The following is a 19,853-nucleotide window of genomic DNA, read 5'->3' as shown; positions in this document are numbered from 1 at the left end:
ACGCTAGCGCAAGACAGGGGTAATTGGAGATCGCAGGGAGAGGCCTTCGTCCTGCAGTGGACATATATATATATAGGCTGATGATGATGATGATATGCCCGGCGCTGCAGCCACATCGCCAGTCATCCGGGAAGCGCGATGTGGCTGCAGCTCCGGGCATTCGTCTTCACTGCAATATATATATATATATATATATATATATGAACGAGAAGAAAGGGAACCGAGGGGCCCGATTTTTATTAATCATATCATAAGAAGCCAACAAACATTGACACCAAGAACAACATAGGGGAAATTACTTGCACACACTAATTGAATTAAAGAAATGATAAATTAATGGAAAATGAAAACGGATGAAAAAACAACTGTGTAGCGTGCACTTCCGCGTAATGTGGTATAGGATTGGTGTGACCCCGCACCACGGGCATTCATCCCTGTAGGCTGTGGGGTGTATGCTGCGATGCCATGTGTTCCTGTAAGTGCCTGTGTGGAGCCTACGCCAGGCAGCGGCATCCGACGTCTTCAGTTTTCGAAGGGGTGGTTGATATCGCAAGCAACTGCCTCTGTGGTAGTTCAGGATGGCTGAATATACTCGGGTTCAACTTGGTCTGGGTCATCATCAGTCGGAGTGATGAGTGCTCGGTTATGTACGAATCCTCGAGCTGCTCTGTCGGCGCACAGGTTACACATGGTGCCAGCGTGGCCCGGTATCCAGATGATGGTTTTGGGTGGTGATGTCCTCAGTGTCCTCCTTGGATTCTTTGGGCTATGACTTTTCCAGCAGGTCTTCAGATTCTTCCCTGTAGGATGTTTCGGCAGGCCTGCTGGGAATCCGTGAGGATCGTCAGCGGTTTGTTTCCGTGTGGAACTTAGCGGATGGCTAACGCGATGGCCAGCTCTTCGACATCTGTGATCATGCAGGGGCGGGTCGATGCACCGCAGGTAACGTGGCCTTGGTGGTCGAAGACCACTGGGCTGTTGTCTTCGGTCGCAGACAATTCGGCGCTATTCCTAAAGCACCCTCATCTTGTTCTGGGGTGCTTCCATACTAAATGTACTGCAAACGCTGTAATTAAGCCACAAAGTTCAAACTTGGCCATCCAGGATTCATCCTTTAGTTCACTGAGAAAACCGTAGAAGCTTACTTATATCCTCGTGTAAAGCATGAAAATATGAATAAAACGAGGGTTCAGAAGTCGCTTACAAAGCTCATAATCAAGCCGTAAATTTTCAGCTTTCCCCTCTACACCCGCCACTTACACAATGCCTCGGGACTTTAAGATATTTTAAAATAAATAAATAAATAAATAAATAAATAAATAAATAAATAAATAAATAAATAAATAAATAAATAAATAATTAATAAATGCTCCTATTTTCCCCTAATGAGAGTTCGGTGTCACGAGATCGAAGTAATAGGACTCTGGGAAACATTGCGGAAAATGAGCATATATGAAGCTCACAATTAACGGATGCTCTGAAAATTTTGCCCATACATTACGCTCAAAAACTGCCCCCTAGTCCCTTGAAATGACATTTTTGTGGCAGAATAACTTCTTTCGGGACATTGGTAAACTTCCTACGCATTTTGTAAAATGCGCTTGTAGAGCTAGTCTCTAATGCTTGTGCAAGTAATTCCCTGCAAAAGCTGCACTAAACCTGCCCCGTTCAAACTTTCTCTACTTCTCACCCATAGTACAGCCCCCCTACTCTACGAATATTTAATTGCTGCCAACTTTAGTTGCTCCAGAGCAGCGGGATCACTGTGCATGCGTTTTATGTAACCCCTCTAAGCAGGCAGAAATTAAAAATGAGTGATTTTTATTTATCACCAAATTAACTCAAACAACCAGGAATTTTTATGCACTTCGCCCGAAACATAACCCCTGTTTACTATAAGTCCTGAGCTTTATGTATTTTTTTCAGACTATCGTGAAAACATGCACATAATGTTTTCGAGTGCGTTTTTGGTCGCACTAACAGCTTCCCTGTAAAAATGAATTTCGGTGGAAAAGCGGTGGCGACATCTGTCGCCGCTACGTTGAAAGGAAGCGTTACATTTCACCGCGCATGCAGCGATACACATTTTTTTTTTTAAACGCCATGTTTGCATTGCGTGAAAACTATTGGTAGCATTCCAGCACATTTGTGCTCTCCCACATTATTGCCGACGTTTTCGTCCAAATGAGCTCGTCGGAGTTAAGAGAGACCGCAGACATATACCGGTTCATCTTGTTGCGAGTGTTAAAAAATATCTTATGAAAAGGGTGGCAGGCGCGAATTAACTTTTTTTTCCTCGTTTCCAGGATATTGTGCGGCCGGTACAGAGCTGGATTACACATATACCTTTGTGTAATCTTTATGGGACGTGTTACATGTATCCTAATGTATTTATTTATTTCTCGACAATTGCTTTTATATTCAAGTTTTGGTTGCACCCTTGACTCACGTGAACGATTCTTCACAGTTGTCTTAGGAGCGTAATTGTTCTGCAAGCATGGGCGTCCGCAGAAAATGTTCCGCCAGGAGAGCTGGGCCAACGTACCGAAAGCAGCTAGTGAACAGGGATGAATAAAGCGAGTAATGTAGCGAAGTTTTCACTGCTTCTTGAAAAAAAATAACAAGTAAGCATTTTTTGGTTAGTGTCCTGGCGCGTTTTGTCAAATAAACGACTGCATAATTGCCAACGTCACCGCCGCTCTCACAACTCTTTCGCTAATAAAGCCAGCAAAACTTCGTTTACATATATAAAGAGAAGGGACAATGTGAGTAAGCTTTGCCACTATTTGGCGATGCCCACGCGTCACCGAAAGCCGTCTGAATCTACCGAATGGTTTCCACTTGGCTGTCGCCCAGTTTGTGGCAAAATTAGATGCAGTAGCGCTGCTCCAGTCGCTCCGCCATTTTCCTTGCAATAATAATAATAAAAAAAACCGACGAGAGCACTGCGCACTACCTCACTCAAACGCTGCGTCCCAGCGACTAACGCTATCGGCAGGAAGGAAAAAATTCGCGCATGCACACGAAGGTTCAAAGTCGGCTGATGCAATCGCGCTTGTTTCATATTCACCAGGTGTTCGCAAAAAAAAAAACTAAAATAAGGTTGGATACTTTTCTAACAGATCTCGTATATGCTGTTGCCGACTGCCACGACTGTTTCGGTGGAAATTCGCACCATTTTCGTCCTCACCGACTGTGCATTTTTACTTTCAAATAGGTCTGCAACAACCCAAATTACGTCCGACTTGAAGACAAGGATGATCACTCCGGTTACGCGTACAGCCTCCAAGACGGGCTCATCATGACGTACGATACATCCGACATGCTGCGTCAGAAGGTAAGCGCAGATGTAATATCAGAAGACTCGATGTCGTTTTCTTGTTGTTGTAGCCTATACATCATTGTCAAATAGGTGATCGCCAAAGTTTAAGGTAATACTTTCCTGTAAACTTTAACGACTCGCGCTACAGGGAAAATGCATTCGATAAGCTACTTATTTCTTGTGTATCATATAGTTTAGAGCAACGGCCCCTCTAGCATCTATCCTCTAAGCAGAGTTCTCCGAACATCAGCCTCCCCCCCCCCCCTCCCCGCCCCCAAAATTTGCCCGGCCGGCACCCTGCTCCCTTTTATGCCTAGCACGTCGCCTATGAACAAAGGCGCATATCCTTCGAACGCCCGCCGTAGACAAGTGCAGGATGGTACACGCCTTCAGGCAGACCAAAAGCCTGCTCAAGGGTAAGAGTTCTATTATTACGCACCAAGCATGGGAACCTAGCAGAGAATAATAGCACTTTAGCTCCCCCCCTCCTTCCACCACCCCGAAATGCAACTTTATCCTCCCGCCCGATAAAAAATCCTGGCTACGCGCCTGCTTCGCACACGCTGGGTCGGCGTTGTCGCCCCTGGTGGTAGTGTTACGAGTCAGTGAAGTATACTGTCGGTCTGACGACGTGGCAACTAGCGACGAAGTGGCCAGAGGCACGCGAGAGCCTTGCTTCCATCGCCGCTGCTTGTGGTTCGTGCAACCTTATGGATAATTGATAATTTGTAAATTAGGCTATCCTAGTTACAATGCGTTAATATTGCAAATATGTAAATACCATAGGGTTAGAGATCCTACTTGGTTTTCCATGATGACATAGAGTAAGGTAAATGTGTGATTATTCTCTTCGCCGCTGTATGTTTTCGGGACCATTCTACTCCACATTTATTTATTGCCGTGCTTCCTAGCTTTCACTAGCTTTGACATTTTTTTGTTATTCCGCTGTTTTTACAGCGAAGCTGTTAAGGGCTCACTCTTCGATGGTCGCGTCCGGCAATAGAAAAAATTACACCATCTTCCCGTAGGGGAACCCCGAGTAGTATGCGAAGCAGCCATGGGGTCGACTCAAGTTCCCATTAGTTTTCAGATCGGTCTGTCGCCGCTGCCGTTTCGTGGCAGCGGCTCGAGCCCTCTTCTCCACGGCGCTGTCCATGGCACTCATCGCGGCGTTGCGGGAGGAGAATGAGAGGACGAAGTGAATGATGATGAGTGGGCGAAGCACCGGGGAATCATTCGGGCAAAACGCCGGAAGCGTTCTCCGGAAGCCGGAAGCTGGCTTCCGGAACCAGAAGCGGAAGCGAAACCGGAAGTGGAAGCAGAAGCGGAACCGGGAGCAGAAGCCGGCTTCCGGCTTCCGGAAGCCGGAGCTTGGCGTAAATGTACTATACATATGCATACAAGGAGAGGAGGGGGAGGAGGGCGCGCAGTGCGGGTGTGGACGCCGCACGGCGGATGGATGGAGCGAGGAAGGCAGTGACATAGCCCCGACCATAAGATGCTTCGCATCTAAAAAAAAGTTGTCGCAGTTTCACCCGAAAGGCGAAGCATCAATTGCGATAGCAAATTTGTAGAGAGCTATAGGGAGTAATGATATTAGTTTTATCAGCTGTATAAACTTTGACATGCAGCAGCAACAGAAACGCGCAGAACTGGTGTCGACGCCGTCACCGTTTTGCCCGCGTTCGCACCGAACGCGCGTGGCGTTGGTGACTGTTGCCGGAGTCTCTGGGGGCGGCTCGGAGGTTTTCGACCACATCAGAACAGGACACTCGTCGAGCAGCGTCGGAAGTCTTTATCACCTTCTCGCCTCACAACTTCTTTATATAAATAGGCACTTGGTGCCGCAGCTAAACGTCGCCTCCCTTCCCTTCCCTCCCCCTCCCCCCCCCCCCCCCGGCTTTTCGCGCGTTGAAAGAAGGCGCGTTTGCTCTACATATATGGTGATTGTAAAGGAGGAAAGAGACGCCTTCTGCAGCCCTTAAGGAAGCACGGCGCAGAACGCGCGTTTGGTCTTCTCCGTGGGTTCACTCCCCGTGAAAGCGCACGACCCTCGCTCCCTTTCACTCGCACATACAGCGTTCGGCGCGCGGCGACGATTTCATCTCCATTGACGTCATACGGAACCTCACGGCGACGGCGACGCCAATGGCAGAAATCTGATTTGGAGTGTCCATATAATTGCTGTCGCAATAAAATTCTCATTGGCCGTAAGCTGTATGTGCGACTGGTTTTCAGATGCAGTTTCTTTTTTTTTTTGCTTGTTTTGCACATTTCCTTCGTTGTATATAATTTTGTATGTCCTTCCTGCAAGGGCCACATTGTGGTCTACAGTAGGTACTAAATTAAAATAATGGAAAAATAGCATTGCAGAAACTGCTGCGCTTACCTGCAGTGAATGGAGGCAGAGAATAGGTAATATCGGTGCAATCACGAAACGAGCGAATTACAGCCTTGCCACTCAACGCTCGCAGTTCCCATAGAGGGGGAGAGGGTGGGAGAGGGACACGACGATGTGAGAAGGCGAGGAAACGCTGCTAGTAGACACGACAGCGGTAGCAGACCAACTGGATAAATTTAAGTTCAAGGTACGGTACGGTACGTTTCTGCTATTTCTGAAAAATAAATACCATGCACATTCGCCAAGCGGACAACTAACGCACGGTGTGCAGAGGCAAAGGCGCAGCGAAGCACCGCATCGTCTAGGCGACACTGCTGAAGCGGTCGCCCGTCAAATCAACACTTGTGTGCCCGCCGCTGTAGCTTTGCCGCTATGGCATTGCTCGAGGTGGGTCGTGTACTTGGATTTTGGTGCGTTAATGATGATGAAAAACTTTATTGAATAAAAAAAAGGGAGAGGCAAGGGAGCGGGTAGGGTGGGTCCCTAGTCCAGGACTCCAGTGGCCGTTGCCGTACGCTCAGCCTGGTCTAAGAGACCCTTCTGGGTCTCCAAGTCAGCTCGAGCGAGGACGGCCTCCCAGGGCTCCCTTAGTGAGGTCAGTATCAGGGGCGAGTTAATGTTCGGTGGCCTACATATACATTCCCACATAATGTGGGGAAGAGAAGGCCGCCCCCCGCACCAGGGGCATTGACCGGCATATACTGCTGGCCACATTGCGTGCCACAGTCGCAAGTGCGGAAAGGTGTGAGTTTGGATTTTTCGGCACTTCCGAGCGTCTCCTACTCCGAGCTGCGGATGCGGAAACGCGTAGATTTGTCGTTCGCGACGCTGGTGCTCCAGGATGTCGTGCGGGGTGTGGTCCTTTGGTATTTTACTTGGGGCGTCGTCTGCTCGGTTCGCTAGTTCGCGAGCTAGTGCGTTCGCCCGTTCGTTTCCTGGGACTCCCGAGTGTCCCGGGCACCATGTAATGCCGTGTGATGCACGTAGTGTTTCGCCTAGTAGCTTGAGGGTTATGCGCGGTAGACGTCCGTTTATGAACATCCGGCATGCTGCTTGCGAATCTGTCAGGACCGCTATCGAGTTCCCGCTTGCGTCTGCTTGTCTGATTGCTAGAGCTATTGCAGTTGCTTCAGCTGTGCTCGTGCAAAGGGTGCGCACTGAGGCCGAGATTTTGATGTTTGAGTGTGTGGAGTAGTTTACTGCCGTTAGAACGTGACCATGATGGGACTTTGCGACGTCCGTGTAAATGACATCACGGTGTCCACTGAACTTTTTAGTGAGTTGTCTCGCTCTAGCCGCGCGCCTTGCACCATGGTAGAGTGGACTCATGTTCCTCGGAATTGGGGAAACTATCAGCTGTTCTCGTAAAGTCTCGAGAACAGAAATGAGATCTTTCTCGCAGTAATGGGGTCTAATAGGGAAATTTAAATCCGCAAGGACCCGTCTCCCTGCCTTAGAGCGGTCGAGGCGTTCCCTTTGCCCCAGCATAGTCGCTGCCCTCAGTTCCTCGTAAGTATTATGGAGTCCAAGCGCTTGTAATTTCTCGTTGGACGTGCTGGGTGGGAGTCCTAGTGCCGCTTTATACGCCATACGTATTATTACGTCCACTTCTTTGGTTTCGCTAGGGCTGAGCTCTTGATACGGCAGGCTATACGTGACCCTATTTAGTACAAACGCGTGCACTAGTCGGATGGCCTCCGCCTCGGTTAGACCTCTGCCTTTCCTCGTTACTCTGCTTATCATGCGAGCTATTTGTTTGGTGGTCGTTTTTAACGTTTTGATAGTGAAGTCCGCTCTGCGGTTTTCTTGTAGCCATAGGCCTAGGATCCGGATTCTTTGTTTTTCCTGGATTTCCCTGTTACCTAACCATAGGCTAACGCTTTGATCTTTCCGATAGTTTCGGCCGTGTAGCCTTACCCATTCTGATTTGTCTGGCGCGCAGGACATGCCGCTTTGTTCTGCAAAATCATTTACAGTTTCTATCGCTTCTTGTAAGACTTGTTCTTTATACCCTAGAGGGCCTGTTGTCGCCCACAGGGTAATGTCATCCGCATACAGCGAGAATTTTAAGTCTGGAATTGGCTCTAGCCGTCTTGCTAGTCTGTTCATGCCTAAATTGAATAAAAGGGGCGAGAGGATGGCCCCTTGATGGGTACCCTTACCTGGCATGTCGAATTTATCTGACCTGATGTCTTCTATTCCTATCGTGGCTTTCCTGTCTGTGAGGAAGGAGCGTATATAATTGTGCATTTTCTCCCCACATTCTACTCTTTCTAGTTCCTCAAGTATGAGCGTGTGCGACATGGTGTCGAATGCACTTTTGAGATCAAGCGCGACTACCACGGGCTCCCCTCCCGTAGGTATATTGCTTAGGACCTCCTCTTTAAGCCTGAGAAATATGTCCTGAGTTGATAGGTGTTGCCTAAAGCCGTACATGTAGTCTGATAGGAGGCTACGATCTTCTAGGTGATTCGTGAGCCTCGTGTGAATTACTTTTTCAAAGAGTTTCCCTAGGCATGATGTGAGGGATATCGGACGTAAGTTCTGCAGACTGCGAGCCTTGCCTGCTTTTGGGATGAGTATGACGGTGGCGTCTTTCCACTGTTGTGGAAGGTGCCCCGTCTCCCAGATCTGCTCGTTGAAATAGTGTACTAAGCGCTCAAGCTGCTCGTCACTTAAATTGCGGAGCATGGGATTGGTGACCCTATCTTCCCCTGGTGCTGAATTTTTCCCAAGGGCTTGTGCGGCAGCAAAAAGCTCTGTTTTAGTTAGAGGGGCATCTAGTGCATCGTTTTCTATACCTGAGTAACCGCGCGTGACATAATCGGGGTCTTTTGTTCCAAAGTATCGCTGCCTAAGTTCCTGAAGTAATTTGTCATTGTCGCCTTGGTATGTGCCGGTTAGTGTTCTGAGGGTTCGCGTAGTTGCGGTCTTTGTGTTTTCTGGATCTATCATACTTCTTAGGATGGCCCAGGTTTTCGCTGTCGATAGGGTCCCCCTAAGGGAATCAGTAAACTGGGCCCAGTTTTCTGCTTGTAGTTTACGTGCGTATTCGCTCGCCTGGGCCGAGATTTCTGCGATCCTTATTCTTAATTTTCTGTTTAGTCTTTGTCGATTCCATCTTTTGGTAAGTCCTCGTCTGCAGTCCCACAAATGTAGCAGGTGCGGGTCGACCACTGGGTTTTCCGTCGTTAATGTAATTTTTTTGGTAGAGGCTTCGTAGGCCTCTTTGAGGCCCTGCGCCCATTGCTCCGCATTTGCCGGCGGGTTTAAGGAAACTGGGTACTGGCGATATGCCGGCCAATCCGTCATAGATGCGGAACCGAGGTCGCGTTTGAGTTTGGGAGTGGCGGTGGAAAAGCTTATTATGAAATGGTGGCTCCCCAGGTTTTCCTGTAAGTTTTGCCAGTGACCATCTCTAACGTTCAGCGAAAAAGTGAGGTCTGGGTACGTGTCGGCGCTTACACTGTTCCCTGTCCTAGTAGGTGCCGAGGGCAGCGTTTCCAGCTGTAGGCCTGTATTTTCTACGGCGTGAAGGAGTAATTTGCCCTTCGGTGTATCTCTTCTGTATCCCCAGTTTGTGTGTGGAGCATTAAAGTCTCCCACGAGAACTAGTCTGTCTTTCCTCTCCATGTTTCCCATGGCGTGGGTAATTATAGACGCAAAATCCGTGCCTCTCTCTTTAGGTGGGCTATAGATATTGATTATTTGGGTTTTGGCGCGTCCTCTCTAAGTTGGAAAGAGTTCCACTATATGGTGTTGTGTTTGAGCGTTAGGAAGGTACCTAACGGTCGACGCGATCCCTTTGCTAACCAGCGTCGCGATCCTGGGATAATCCGGGTTGTGATGTGTATAATAGTCGCGCAATTTAACCGTGCATTTGCCAATTTCTTGCAGGCATATAATGTCCGGCTTAACAATCGCCTTGTCGATGTAGCACTGTAGGGCCGCCGCCTTTTTTTGGAAACTGCGGCAATTCCAGTGCCAAATTTCAACGATTTCGTGTGTTTTTGCCTGATTAGTGGCCATGGCCTGTGACACCCTCCGCATCCGTGGAGTCAGAGACTACTCCGTTTTTGGCTTTTCGAAGGGTAGGTGCATTTGGGCTACCTGCAGCACGCTTACGATTCAAGTGTTTTTGATTGGTGGCTAGCTCGTCGACTTGCTCTTTTAATGTTTTAAAATCGTCGTATAATTGCTTCTGGAAATTTTGCATTCCCTGCATTTGCTGCATTATTTGCTGTAGCATCGCTTCTATCGGTTTTTGAGACGACGGGATATTTTCTTCCACTACTGTGGTTTTCGGTTGTTCTACTTTAGCCATTTGTTTAATCTGTCCTCTGAGGGCGGCCATTTCCTGTTTGACTTCTTCTAGGGTTTGTTTGAGCATGCGATTTTCTGCTAAGACTCTCTGGTACTCGGGATTTGATGTAATGGGAGCCCCGGTTTTGACCATCCCCGTCCAGCTCACCTTTGTGTGATCTGTGTTCTCCGACTTGTTCCCTGGAGCCTTGGGCTTAGGGTTGAGCTGCGGGTAGTGGGGTTTTGGGCGGGGGATATCTATGTCCTCGTCTCCTGTGCTCGATCTTGACCGGGACTGGGAGCGTGATGCCTTCTTAGACCTCTTTGGGTTGGCTGGATTTGATGTTCTGGTGTGGGATCTCGATCGTGATTCACCTCTGGCTTTTGTCTTGTGTTCTCTGTGTAGCGAAGGCCATTCCTCCTCTTCGTCCTCCGAGTCATCCGAGCTGAGCCATCTTGGTCCTGGTGGTGGCTGCTTGGGTGTGTCTTTCCAAGGGTTCTTACTACGTGTTTTGATGGAGGCACGGGGACGTGCTTGGGGCTTTAGTCTTCTCTTACATTCCTTGTCTCCTGTTAAATGTTCCCCACCACAAGAGTCACAGATGGGGAGGCATTCGTGGTCCGCCTGGGGTTCTTTCGTGCCACACGTGCGACAGACTGGCAGATCAGGCTGTGGGCATACGTCTGTGCGGTGCCCGGTCTGTCGGCACGCGTTACAAAATTGAATAGTGTTCTTATATGGGTAGCACGCCAACTCACCACCCATGTAATATACGTTTCGTGGTATGATGGATCCATAAAAGGTAATGACTGCGGTTTTGGTATCGCCGAGCATTCGTGCTCTGAGTATCTCGACTCCTTTCGTGCGGATTCGTAGATTTGCCATCAGCGTTTCGGCAGGGGTGTGAGACGCTAGGCCGTGTATTACACCTTTGCCGGTGCCTTCCCCAGTGGCCACGTATGCATTAACGGCATGCATTCTTCCATTAACGTTTAGGCTCGTTATGCGACGGATGTGGTCTGCCGTAGTTTCGTCCGGCGTCGACACAATGAATATGTTGGACCCTGGTTTTAGTCTCAGGAGGAACTTGTCGCCACTTACTTGACCTCGGCAGGCTGTAATCACGGCTTCAGCGAGTTGTGGGCTTGTTAGGTTTTTCATTGGCAGTCCTTGATGCGGACGAAACACCACTTTAAAGTCCTCTTTCGGCAGCGGTGGTAGTTTCCGGAAAAAGGGTTTCCGTCTCGCGGTGGGTGTTGGCTTTGATTGATGCGGCTGGCTGGTCTTGCCTTTGCTTTCTTCGACGTTTTTCTTCAGTTTCTTGCCCTGCGCCAAGGCTTTCTTCTGGCGTAGCGTTAGCACTGTTTGCCAGCCGTCCTCGTCACCGGCTGGGTTTCTGGCTCGTTTTTGCATGGACGCTCGGGGGCCGCGTTGGCTACCTTGCTCCGGTGTATCGGCGTCTTGGTATTCCATGCTGTCGCGCTCAGGATCGGAGGCGTCAGCTAGCCGCATCGATGTCTTGCTATTCGTCGGGTTCCCCTGCGCCGCCGCAGCCGCAGCTGTCGAGGCGGTCGCCGTTGTCACCGTCTGTTGCAAGCACGCCATCAGCGTTCCCGCGTTGCAGCTGCCGCTTCCCTACTCGTTGGTAGGCTTAGCGGTGCTGCTGCGGGGTGGAAGTCTTCTTAGAGTCGTAGCGGCGTGAAAAACGGCCCCAGGTCCAAAACTGTGATGTCCTCTGGTGCCGCTTGACTTCGTCAATGCAATGATACCAATATTTCCCGGGTGCTGAGGAGGTAACCCAGAAAAGCGCATCAAAACTGTGGAGCTCGATACGGTGACGTCCGCACTAGTCGGCGTCCGCTCCGCCTGGTGCGTTAAAGACCCCCAGGGGGTTTAATTAATCCGGCGTCCGCCACTACGTCGTGCCTCATAATCCGATTGTGGTTCTGGCCCGTAAAGCCCCATATTTCACTTTAACACTTCTGCCACAATGCAATGTGCCGTGTGAGGCAATGACAATGCTAACCTCGGAAGTTATGGACAATGGCGCATAACAACGACTCGATCAAAGAAACCCGTCTCGCTGTGTTTTCTGCGCGCCACGCAGACAAAAAGAAATGGGGCACGTGAAGTAACCTTTAACATCAACTCACCACTCTCGTATTGCACTAAACGCTACAAAACTTAAACATTCACTGTCAACATCCCCCGCTAAATATGGTCAATCAACGCAAACAGCACAGAAAGCCTCGCTTACACTGATTCCCAAAGTGCATGGCATCTCCATAATTTTTTTTGCATCTGTTCCGATTTGTATCCGTATTTGTATCGGTTCCGAATAGTCCGATACTGACAGTACAGTGTCTTATACATTGTTCACTGTAGTCAACGCCATCATCGTTCTTGGTCGGAGCTGAGACGCATTACTAAACAGTGACTACCTTGTTTAGTCAGTTATGCTACTAACTTACTAACTCTATCGTTACCAACTTCAGGTACACTAAGGTAGCAAATGGTGTGGCACTAGGTAGTAATTACTACGACCTTTTTTAAGAGCGTACGCGTCTGCCAAGAGCTCTGTAACAGGTGACTGATTTTCCTGCAGCTTTGTAGGCAAAAGGCCAACCTGACCCACATCGACTACGGTATCGCGGTGTTCGACCTCGAGTACGAAGACGACTCCGATCTTTGTCCGTCCGGCTCCTACAGTCACATCAAGATGGCGAGAGCGTTGGCGGAATTCTTCGAAAGCAAGTACAACACGGCCTCCGACCTGACAGACTGTCTACGCGGTGAAAACAAGTGACCGTGCATACACACGTGCCGGTGATCGGTTGAAAGTGCTGCCACCTGTTTCTCGACGTTCTAAATTTCGCGCTGATTGATATGCAAATTATGGTGCACGTGCATTCCCTTCTCATTCACCTAGAGTGGAAGATGTCCCCTTACCTTCGTTCGTGTCTGCTTCTAGTAGACCAAATATTATTTTAACTCTTAAAGGAACATTAAAGAGGAATCAGTGCATATCGATAAAACTTCCTTTCGAAACTTTAATCTTTAGGCAGAAACAGCGGTTTCTCTGGCTTATCGGTAATTTTATACATTTCACGCAATTATTGACGCATTTTTGAACAGCTCTGAATTATATCTGTAAGCGATCTGTTTGGTCATCGATTCGCATGATTTTACAAAACGACTATCTGATTTTTTTTTATTTTTAACATTGTTCCGCTTGTAATTCGCGAACCCTTAATTTAACTAGAAACCGTGACGCTTTTGAATTGCCTCGGTGCAGGCCTAACTACGACACCGTTATCTTAATACATTTCCAATATAACTCCTCCACGTCTGAAAAGCCCCTATTGTTCGTGTAGCACTTTGATGCTGTCGGCGCGATCTCTTGCATAAGTATAATTTTGTACCTACGTCATATAACATGTATCACTGCGTGACTGATGTATATTTATAGGATCTGTTGAAAGTGTATAGCTTTATTTTTGTCCTGTGAAACATGCTCTGCTGTCTCAATAATGTATGCCTTTTGAATAGTATGACATGCTGTATTGATTTATATTTGCGTAACCCGCTGAATAAAGGCGTGGCGAGGCTTGCCAAGCCGTGCTACGTTTCTGCTTTTCTCTTGCCACTTGTTCTTTTTTTTTCACAAAATGGAAATGAACTTGATCGATTGATTTCGCAGTCAGATTTTGATATGTGGAAGAAAAAATTGCTGTGGTTTAGCTTTGGTTAACCCTGGTTGATAGCGAAAGCTTCACTGCCCTGGCTAGGCCCATTGTCGAGCTTTGGCCGAGGCGTGGTTTCGCCCAACTCTACTCGGGAAACGGCGGCAATGTCTCCTTTCAGGGCTCCGTAAGGGCCTAAATATAGTCCCACGTAGCGTGAACGCGTGCACATGTTATGTCACGTTGGCGAGAACAACAGCGGCTATAGTTCGACCGATGGTTCGACGTACTGGCGCCGACAACGTAACCGGACGCGCGGCCAATGCGCTCCGACGCGCCAGGCATTTGATGACGCTCGCCCGTGTGCCGATGGACTATAAACGCGCCTTAATGCTCTCTTGTGGTTTGACCTCTAGCTCTCAAGGTGAAAACTGTTGAGTCGCCGACGGCTGCCCGAGGTAGGATAATGAAGATTTCGCTTCAAAAATTGAAGGCCACAGTTACAATTCTTGAATTTCACACCGAAATCCAGTCGCTGGTAGGTCAGTGTGGCGTCACTGATTTCAAAGTATTTATTCCATAAGTGGGCCGTTGTGGCTCAATAACAGTTCTTTAATTCAAAAATACCAAACAGCTCATTTTTAAAATTAACAAATAAACTACTGACACAAGCAGACATCGCCAAAGTTCATGAATCGGAGAGGTGCAAAATTTTTCCCAGCGCGTGGCACGAAGAAAATTTTCGGCAGTTATATACCTCAGTCAAGTAATGTGCCGTGAATCTGATTCCACCACTGAGCGAACGTCGCCGAACGTAAAAGCAGGCAGCCTTGGGAAGCTTCCGGTGCCCCACGTCCTATACACAGCGGCATCACTTAATTTTTCTCCCGACTAATGCACTTTGCGAGGTGTCAATGTTATTTATTTATTTATTTATTTATTTATTTATTTATTTATTTATTTATTTATTTATTTATTTATTTATTTATTTATTTATTTATTTATTTATTTATTTATTTGCACGCAGGATGCAGCATGCAGCCTGGCCCGAGCGCACCAGCACTGTTTATTTATTTATTTATTTATTTATTTATTTAGTTGTTCATTTATGTATTTATGTACTTATTTATGTGTGTGCTTGTTTATTTATAATTTATTTATTTTATTTATTTATTCAGAACTAAAGCAGACAGCAGCGCTGCGCAAGCAGGAGAGAGTTTACAAAATACGGATTAGCAACACTCTTTATCCTCTTCAAATAAAGAAACTGATGTCAGTTCAACAATGTTTCCAGGCAAACCATTTCAACCTTCATACGTACTGTTTCGTATACGTATGAAGCTTGAAATGATTTGCCTGGAAACATTGTTGAACTGACATCAGTTTCTTTATTTGAAGATAAAGAAGTTAAAAAGTTCGTATGGGTTAAGTAAGGGCGTAATAATTTAGAATTATTAGTGCGTAATGACCTGTACGGTGCATGAAACATATATGAAGCACAAGGGAAACTATATTTTCTTTTTTTTTTCTTTTACAGCGAAGCTGTTTCTGCATGGCTAGGGTCCCGTGAAAATTCCATGTGCGCGAGCAAAAACTTCTGCACTATCTCCGATCCCGGAGATAGTCTAGAAAGCGTCCAAATGCAATGGCACCCTGTGGACTCCGGGTGATGGGCTCCAGGACCTGTAGCGCGCCCTTGAACTACCTTTGTCACACTTGGGACCTAAAGAGGTTCCAGACACAAGGTTAAGAACAGATGTGTTTTATTCTAATGCTACTGAAAAATAGAAAAGAAGCGAAAAAAATCAGAGTTCAGCTGTGGGAGACCAAAAAGGCTAGCGATGGGCCACGTGATGCTGGTTGATTTCACGCGAAGTGGTGACGACCTCTCTCCCGACCAGCTTCTTGAGCAGCTTAAGTTACGATCGTGAGCAGATCTTGCGAACGGATCTTAACCGAAAAGGCCGACCCGCGTCGGCTATGTCTACGTTCGCACCGCCCTCTCTTTGTCGGCGTTCCAAGTGCTTGCGTATCTAGTTTCCTTTCCTTCCGCTCTCCCGTGGTGGAGGTTCCGTCGAAACGTCACGCGTGTCTAGTTTCCTCCGGCTTCTTGGGGCGGTGACCTCGTCGTGCACGCGAATGTATATGAACAACGAGAAATACAAGTCGCCGTTCGCTTGGCGTTTTGTGCCCGATCCTCATCGATGGTGTTTGCCGCCCGCCGGCGTCTCTTCTCTGTTACTGTCGTCGCTCTTCGTAGGCGCGTTACTCCTCGGGAGTCCAGACATTACGCGAATATGATGGAATTAATATAATAATAACAGAGGTAACTCGAGAACGTTTGTGCGTACCTATCGTCACGATGACAACCGATGAAGACAATAAATGTGTTCGTACCTTTGTCCAAATTCGGCCACCTATGTGTCGTGTGCTAAACAGCGTCGCTGGTCATCCACCTTCACAGAGTGGAATGGCTCATGATTTTCAGAAGAACCCTTACAGAGGCGCGCCAGGTTAATTGTCGCCGTCAGCGTCATGTTTCGCATAGATTTTTTTTATCCACCTAGTTCACTCACCTATTAGTGTAGAAAGTTGGGCTAGCTTGTTGGTTAAGTTCGGCGGCAGCGCATTGAATCGTGCACACGCTAACGACAAATCTGCATCTTTTGCAGCCATCTCAAGAAGCGGCCGAGATAATCAGCGCTGCAGACCAGATCTGTTGCGCCCGTCAAGGCTCTACCACGTGACGAAGATAGCTGGGGCGTTGCTGTACCTTCCTGACGGTCGACGGCTTAAATACGGTCCCCTTCAGCCCAGGCGTCCAGTTCGGCGGCAGAGCATTAAATCGTGCACACGCTAACGACAAATCTGCATCCTTTGCAGGTGAGAAATAGTGTCGATTTTCTTTGAAATCGTCTTTGCAACTCTGCGCTGCTGCCGAACACGTCTGTTGTCGCTGTCTTGTATGAAAGTGATTGGATTGATACTTGTGCTATTGTACAATGTCACCGGGGAAAGGGAAGAAGAGGGAAAAGGATGTAGCAGCCTTATTTGCCGAATTTAAGCGGGAAATGCGTGCTGAACTCAGGGACCAGGAAAAGTCTGTTCAGCACTTCACTGACACATGTGACGATGTCAAAGATGTGACTCAGGATCTAAAGGCACTAAGAAATGAATTAAAAAGCTTGGTCTCTGAGAATCCAAAACTAAAAGCTGAAAACAAACAGTTAAATCTTAAATTACAAGAGTTGGAACAGTATCAAAGAAGTAACAACCTTGAGATCAAAGGTGTTCCGGACGAGTGCGACTCTTTAGTAGCGGTTCTAAAAATATGTGAACCAGTCACTGAGCCAGTCGACGAGAGGGACATTGATATATGCCATAGAGTCCCAACTGTGAACTCAACAACCAAGAACATTGTTGTTCGTTTTCTGAGGCGTGCCAAGAGAGACTCGCTACTAGACAAGGCTAAGAAAAATGAGAATTGGCGCAAAAGACGTTGGCTTGGTTGGTGATAACAGTGCAATTTTCGTCAATGAACATTTGACGCCCCACAACAGACAGTTGCTTGGAGCTAGAGCACTGCACGGGCTCGGGCTTACCCGAAAGCCCGGGCCCGGCCCGGCCCGTGGGCCGGGCCGGGCCGGGTAGAGGCGTTTTTTCACGGGCTCGGGCCGGGCTCGGGCACGGCGTGTGCTTTTTGACCCGGGCCCGGGCCGGGCTCAGGTTTTTTGACGCGGGCCCGGGCCGGGCTCGGGCTTTCTGCGAGTTATTCTCGGGCTTCTCAACTCTGAAAAACATGTATTTTCCCGTCTCGGGCCGGGTTCGGGCTGGTTTCGAGTCGGGCTCGGGCCGGGCTCGGGCTTAAGGTAAAGGGGTGGCGGGCCGGGCGGGGCGGGTAACGTATATTATTTCCGGGCCCGGGCCGGGCCCGGGCCGGGCCCGGGTCTCGCCATAAAATTTTTGATCGGGCTCGGGCGGGCCGCCCAATGTAAAAACGGGCCCGGGCCGGGCCCGGGCCGCAAAAATCGGCCCGTGCAGTGCTCTACTTGGAGCAACAGTGGCAAATAAGAAAGAGCTCAAATGTAAATTCGTGTGGACAGCAGGAGGCAAGGTCCTAGAAAGAAAAGACGAAGATAGTCGTGTCCTGCGAATCTCTTCTTCCGATGACCTTGCAAAAATGAACTGAAGATTGCATCAGCTAATTATAAGCTTGCTTTCTCTTTACTGTAGATGAGCACGTGTGATGTATACACATCAGAAATATTTAACAACACATTTACGACCAAGTAATCTAACTTCTCTTTGATTCATTTCAACATTAGAAGTATAAAAAACAAGCTTGACAGCTTACAAATTTTCTTGGAGTCTCTCGTGCTGAGATTTGAAGTCATTGTTTTTACAGAGACTTGGCTGACTATTACTGATGATACACCCGTCATTAACAATTACACCTGCATACGCTTGGACCGCGTAGGGAAAAGAGGCGGGGGTGTGGCGATATATATCAATCATAGCTATGCTTACAGCATCATTGAGGAGTACACAATTACAAATGTAAATGTTGAATGCTTAGTTATAAAAACATGTCAATTTCAGCTTGCTGTCATATATAGGCAACCAGCTGATTCTAAACGTGACTTCTTAGTCTTTTTTGAGTAATTGCTGCAGTTTTTTCAGACAAACAAGTTACCTGTTTTCTTTGTTGGTGATATAAATATAAATACGGTCAGTAATGACCAGTACGCGATGAATTATAAGAGTCTGATTATGTCATACGGATTGAGAATTTGGTTTCGGTTCCCAGACGCATTGGTCCTAAAACGGATACAACCATAGACGAATATCAGTGTATCATAACTAATGAGTGGAGTGATAGTCAGTGACATAAGCGATCATCTGCCCGTGTTTTGTGTTACTGATCACTTCACACGCAGACAACATCCTGAAGTAAGCAAGTATCGAGTGATAAATGACAAATCACTGAAAAATTTTTTTTCTTTGGTCGAGGCAGTAAACTGGACTAGCGTGTATGACTGCAATGATCCTAATGATGCTTACGAGATCTTCTATAACAAGTTAAAAGTAAGTTATGATAAGGCGTTTCCTTTACAATGTGGCCAAAATAATAAGAAAGCAATAAGAAAATCGTGGATTAACCCTGCACTATACAGAAGAATAAGAGAAAAAAACAAGATGTATCATACTTTTATTATTACGCGCGATGTAAACCTATTTAAGGAGTTCAAAAAGGTTCGAAATAAACTAACTTCAGTTCTAAAGAAAGCAAAAGAAAATTATTATGAAAGCTTGTTTCTTCGCCATCAAACTAATGTGAAAAAGATATGGGGAAACAGTAAACAGATTGACAAGCAGAAAAAATGCAACAACCAGAGTACAAGAGGTTGAGATAAATGGAAATGCGATAGCAGGGCAGCGTTTGGCAACACCTTCAATGAGTATTTTATAGAATCAGGGAAGGCAGATAGCTCAATTATAGGCAGTCATCAACCAACCAGACACATCAGTTCTTTACCAAATTCGTTTGTTCTGTATCACGTCTCCCCGCGAGAGACTGAAGAGTTACTTAATAGAATAAAAAATGATGTCGCCGCTGGTTATGACGAATTTAGGACTGAACCAGTAAAGTATGTTTCCAGCTTACTAAAAAACGTTCTCGCCCATATTATTAACTTAATGTTCGACACTGGTGTCTTCCCTGACCAACTGAAAATGGCAAGGGTTGTTCCGATACACAAATCCGGAGACAAAAACGCCCTTACAAATTATCGGCCAATATCGGTATTACCTGTTTTATCAAAAATCTTTGAGTGCTCAATTAATGATCGCATAACAAAGTTCTTAGAGAAATATAATATCATATATAGTTGGCAATTCGGATTTCAAAAACACAATTAAGTCAACTGAACAAACGCTACTTCGTGCAAAGGATAAAATCATTCAAGGTATTGAAAATAAGCATTATACATCAGGGCTCTTTCTAGATTTGCGAAAAGCGTTTGATTCGGTTAATCATAGTACACTACTTCTAAAACTGCAATGTTATGGAATACGTGCCATGTCATTGAAATTAATAGCCAGCTATCTTGAGGAACGCTTTCAATTTACAGATGTTATTAATTA

General features: G+C 47.0%; 1 protein-coding gene across 1 annotated transcript in view; it reads left to right on the top strand.

Annotated features, from left to right (window-relative positions):
• The window catches only part of LOC125941079 (uncharacterized), a 46,161-nt gene extending 32,606 nt beyond the window's left edge, over window positions 1-13,555 (top strand). The window contains exons 5-6 of the mRNA XM_049658007.1: window positions 3,218-3,337; window positions 12,632-13,555. Coding sequence (XP_049513964.1) covers window positions 3,218-3,337; window positions 12,632-12,832 — 321 coding nt within the window. The 3' untranslated portion in view covers window positions 12,833-13,555. The remainder of the gene's footprint in view (window positions 1-3,217; window positions 3,338-12,631) is intronic.
• The last annotated feature ends 6,298 nt before the right edge of the window (window positions 13,556-19,853 follow it).

Source organism: Dermacentor silvarum, chromosome 10 (genome assembly GCF_013339745.2).
Source record: "Dermacentor silvarum isolate Dsil-2018 chromosome 10, BIME_Dsil_1.4, whole genome shotgun sequence".
NCBI lineage: Eukaryota > Metazoa > Arthropoda > Arachnida > Ixodida > Ixodidae > Dermacentor > Dermacentor silvarum.
This window is presented reverse-complemented; position numbering and strand designations above follow the sequence as displayed.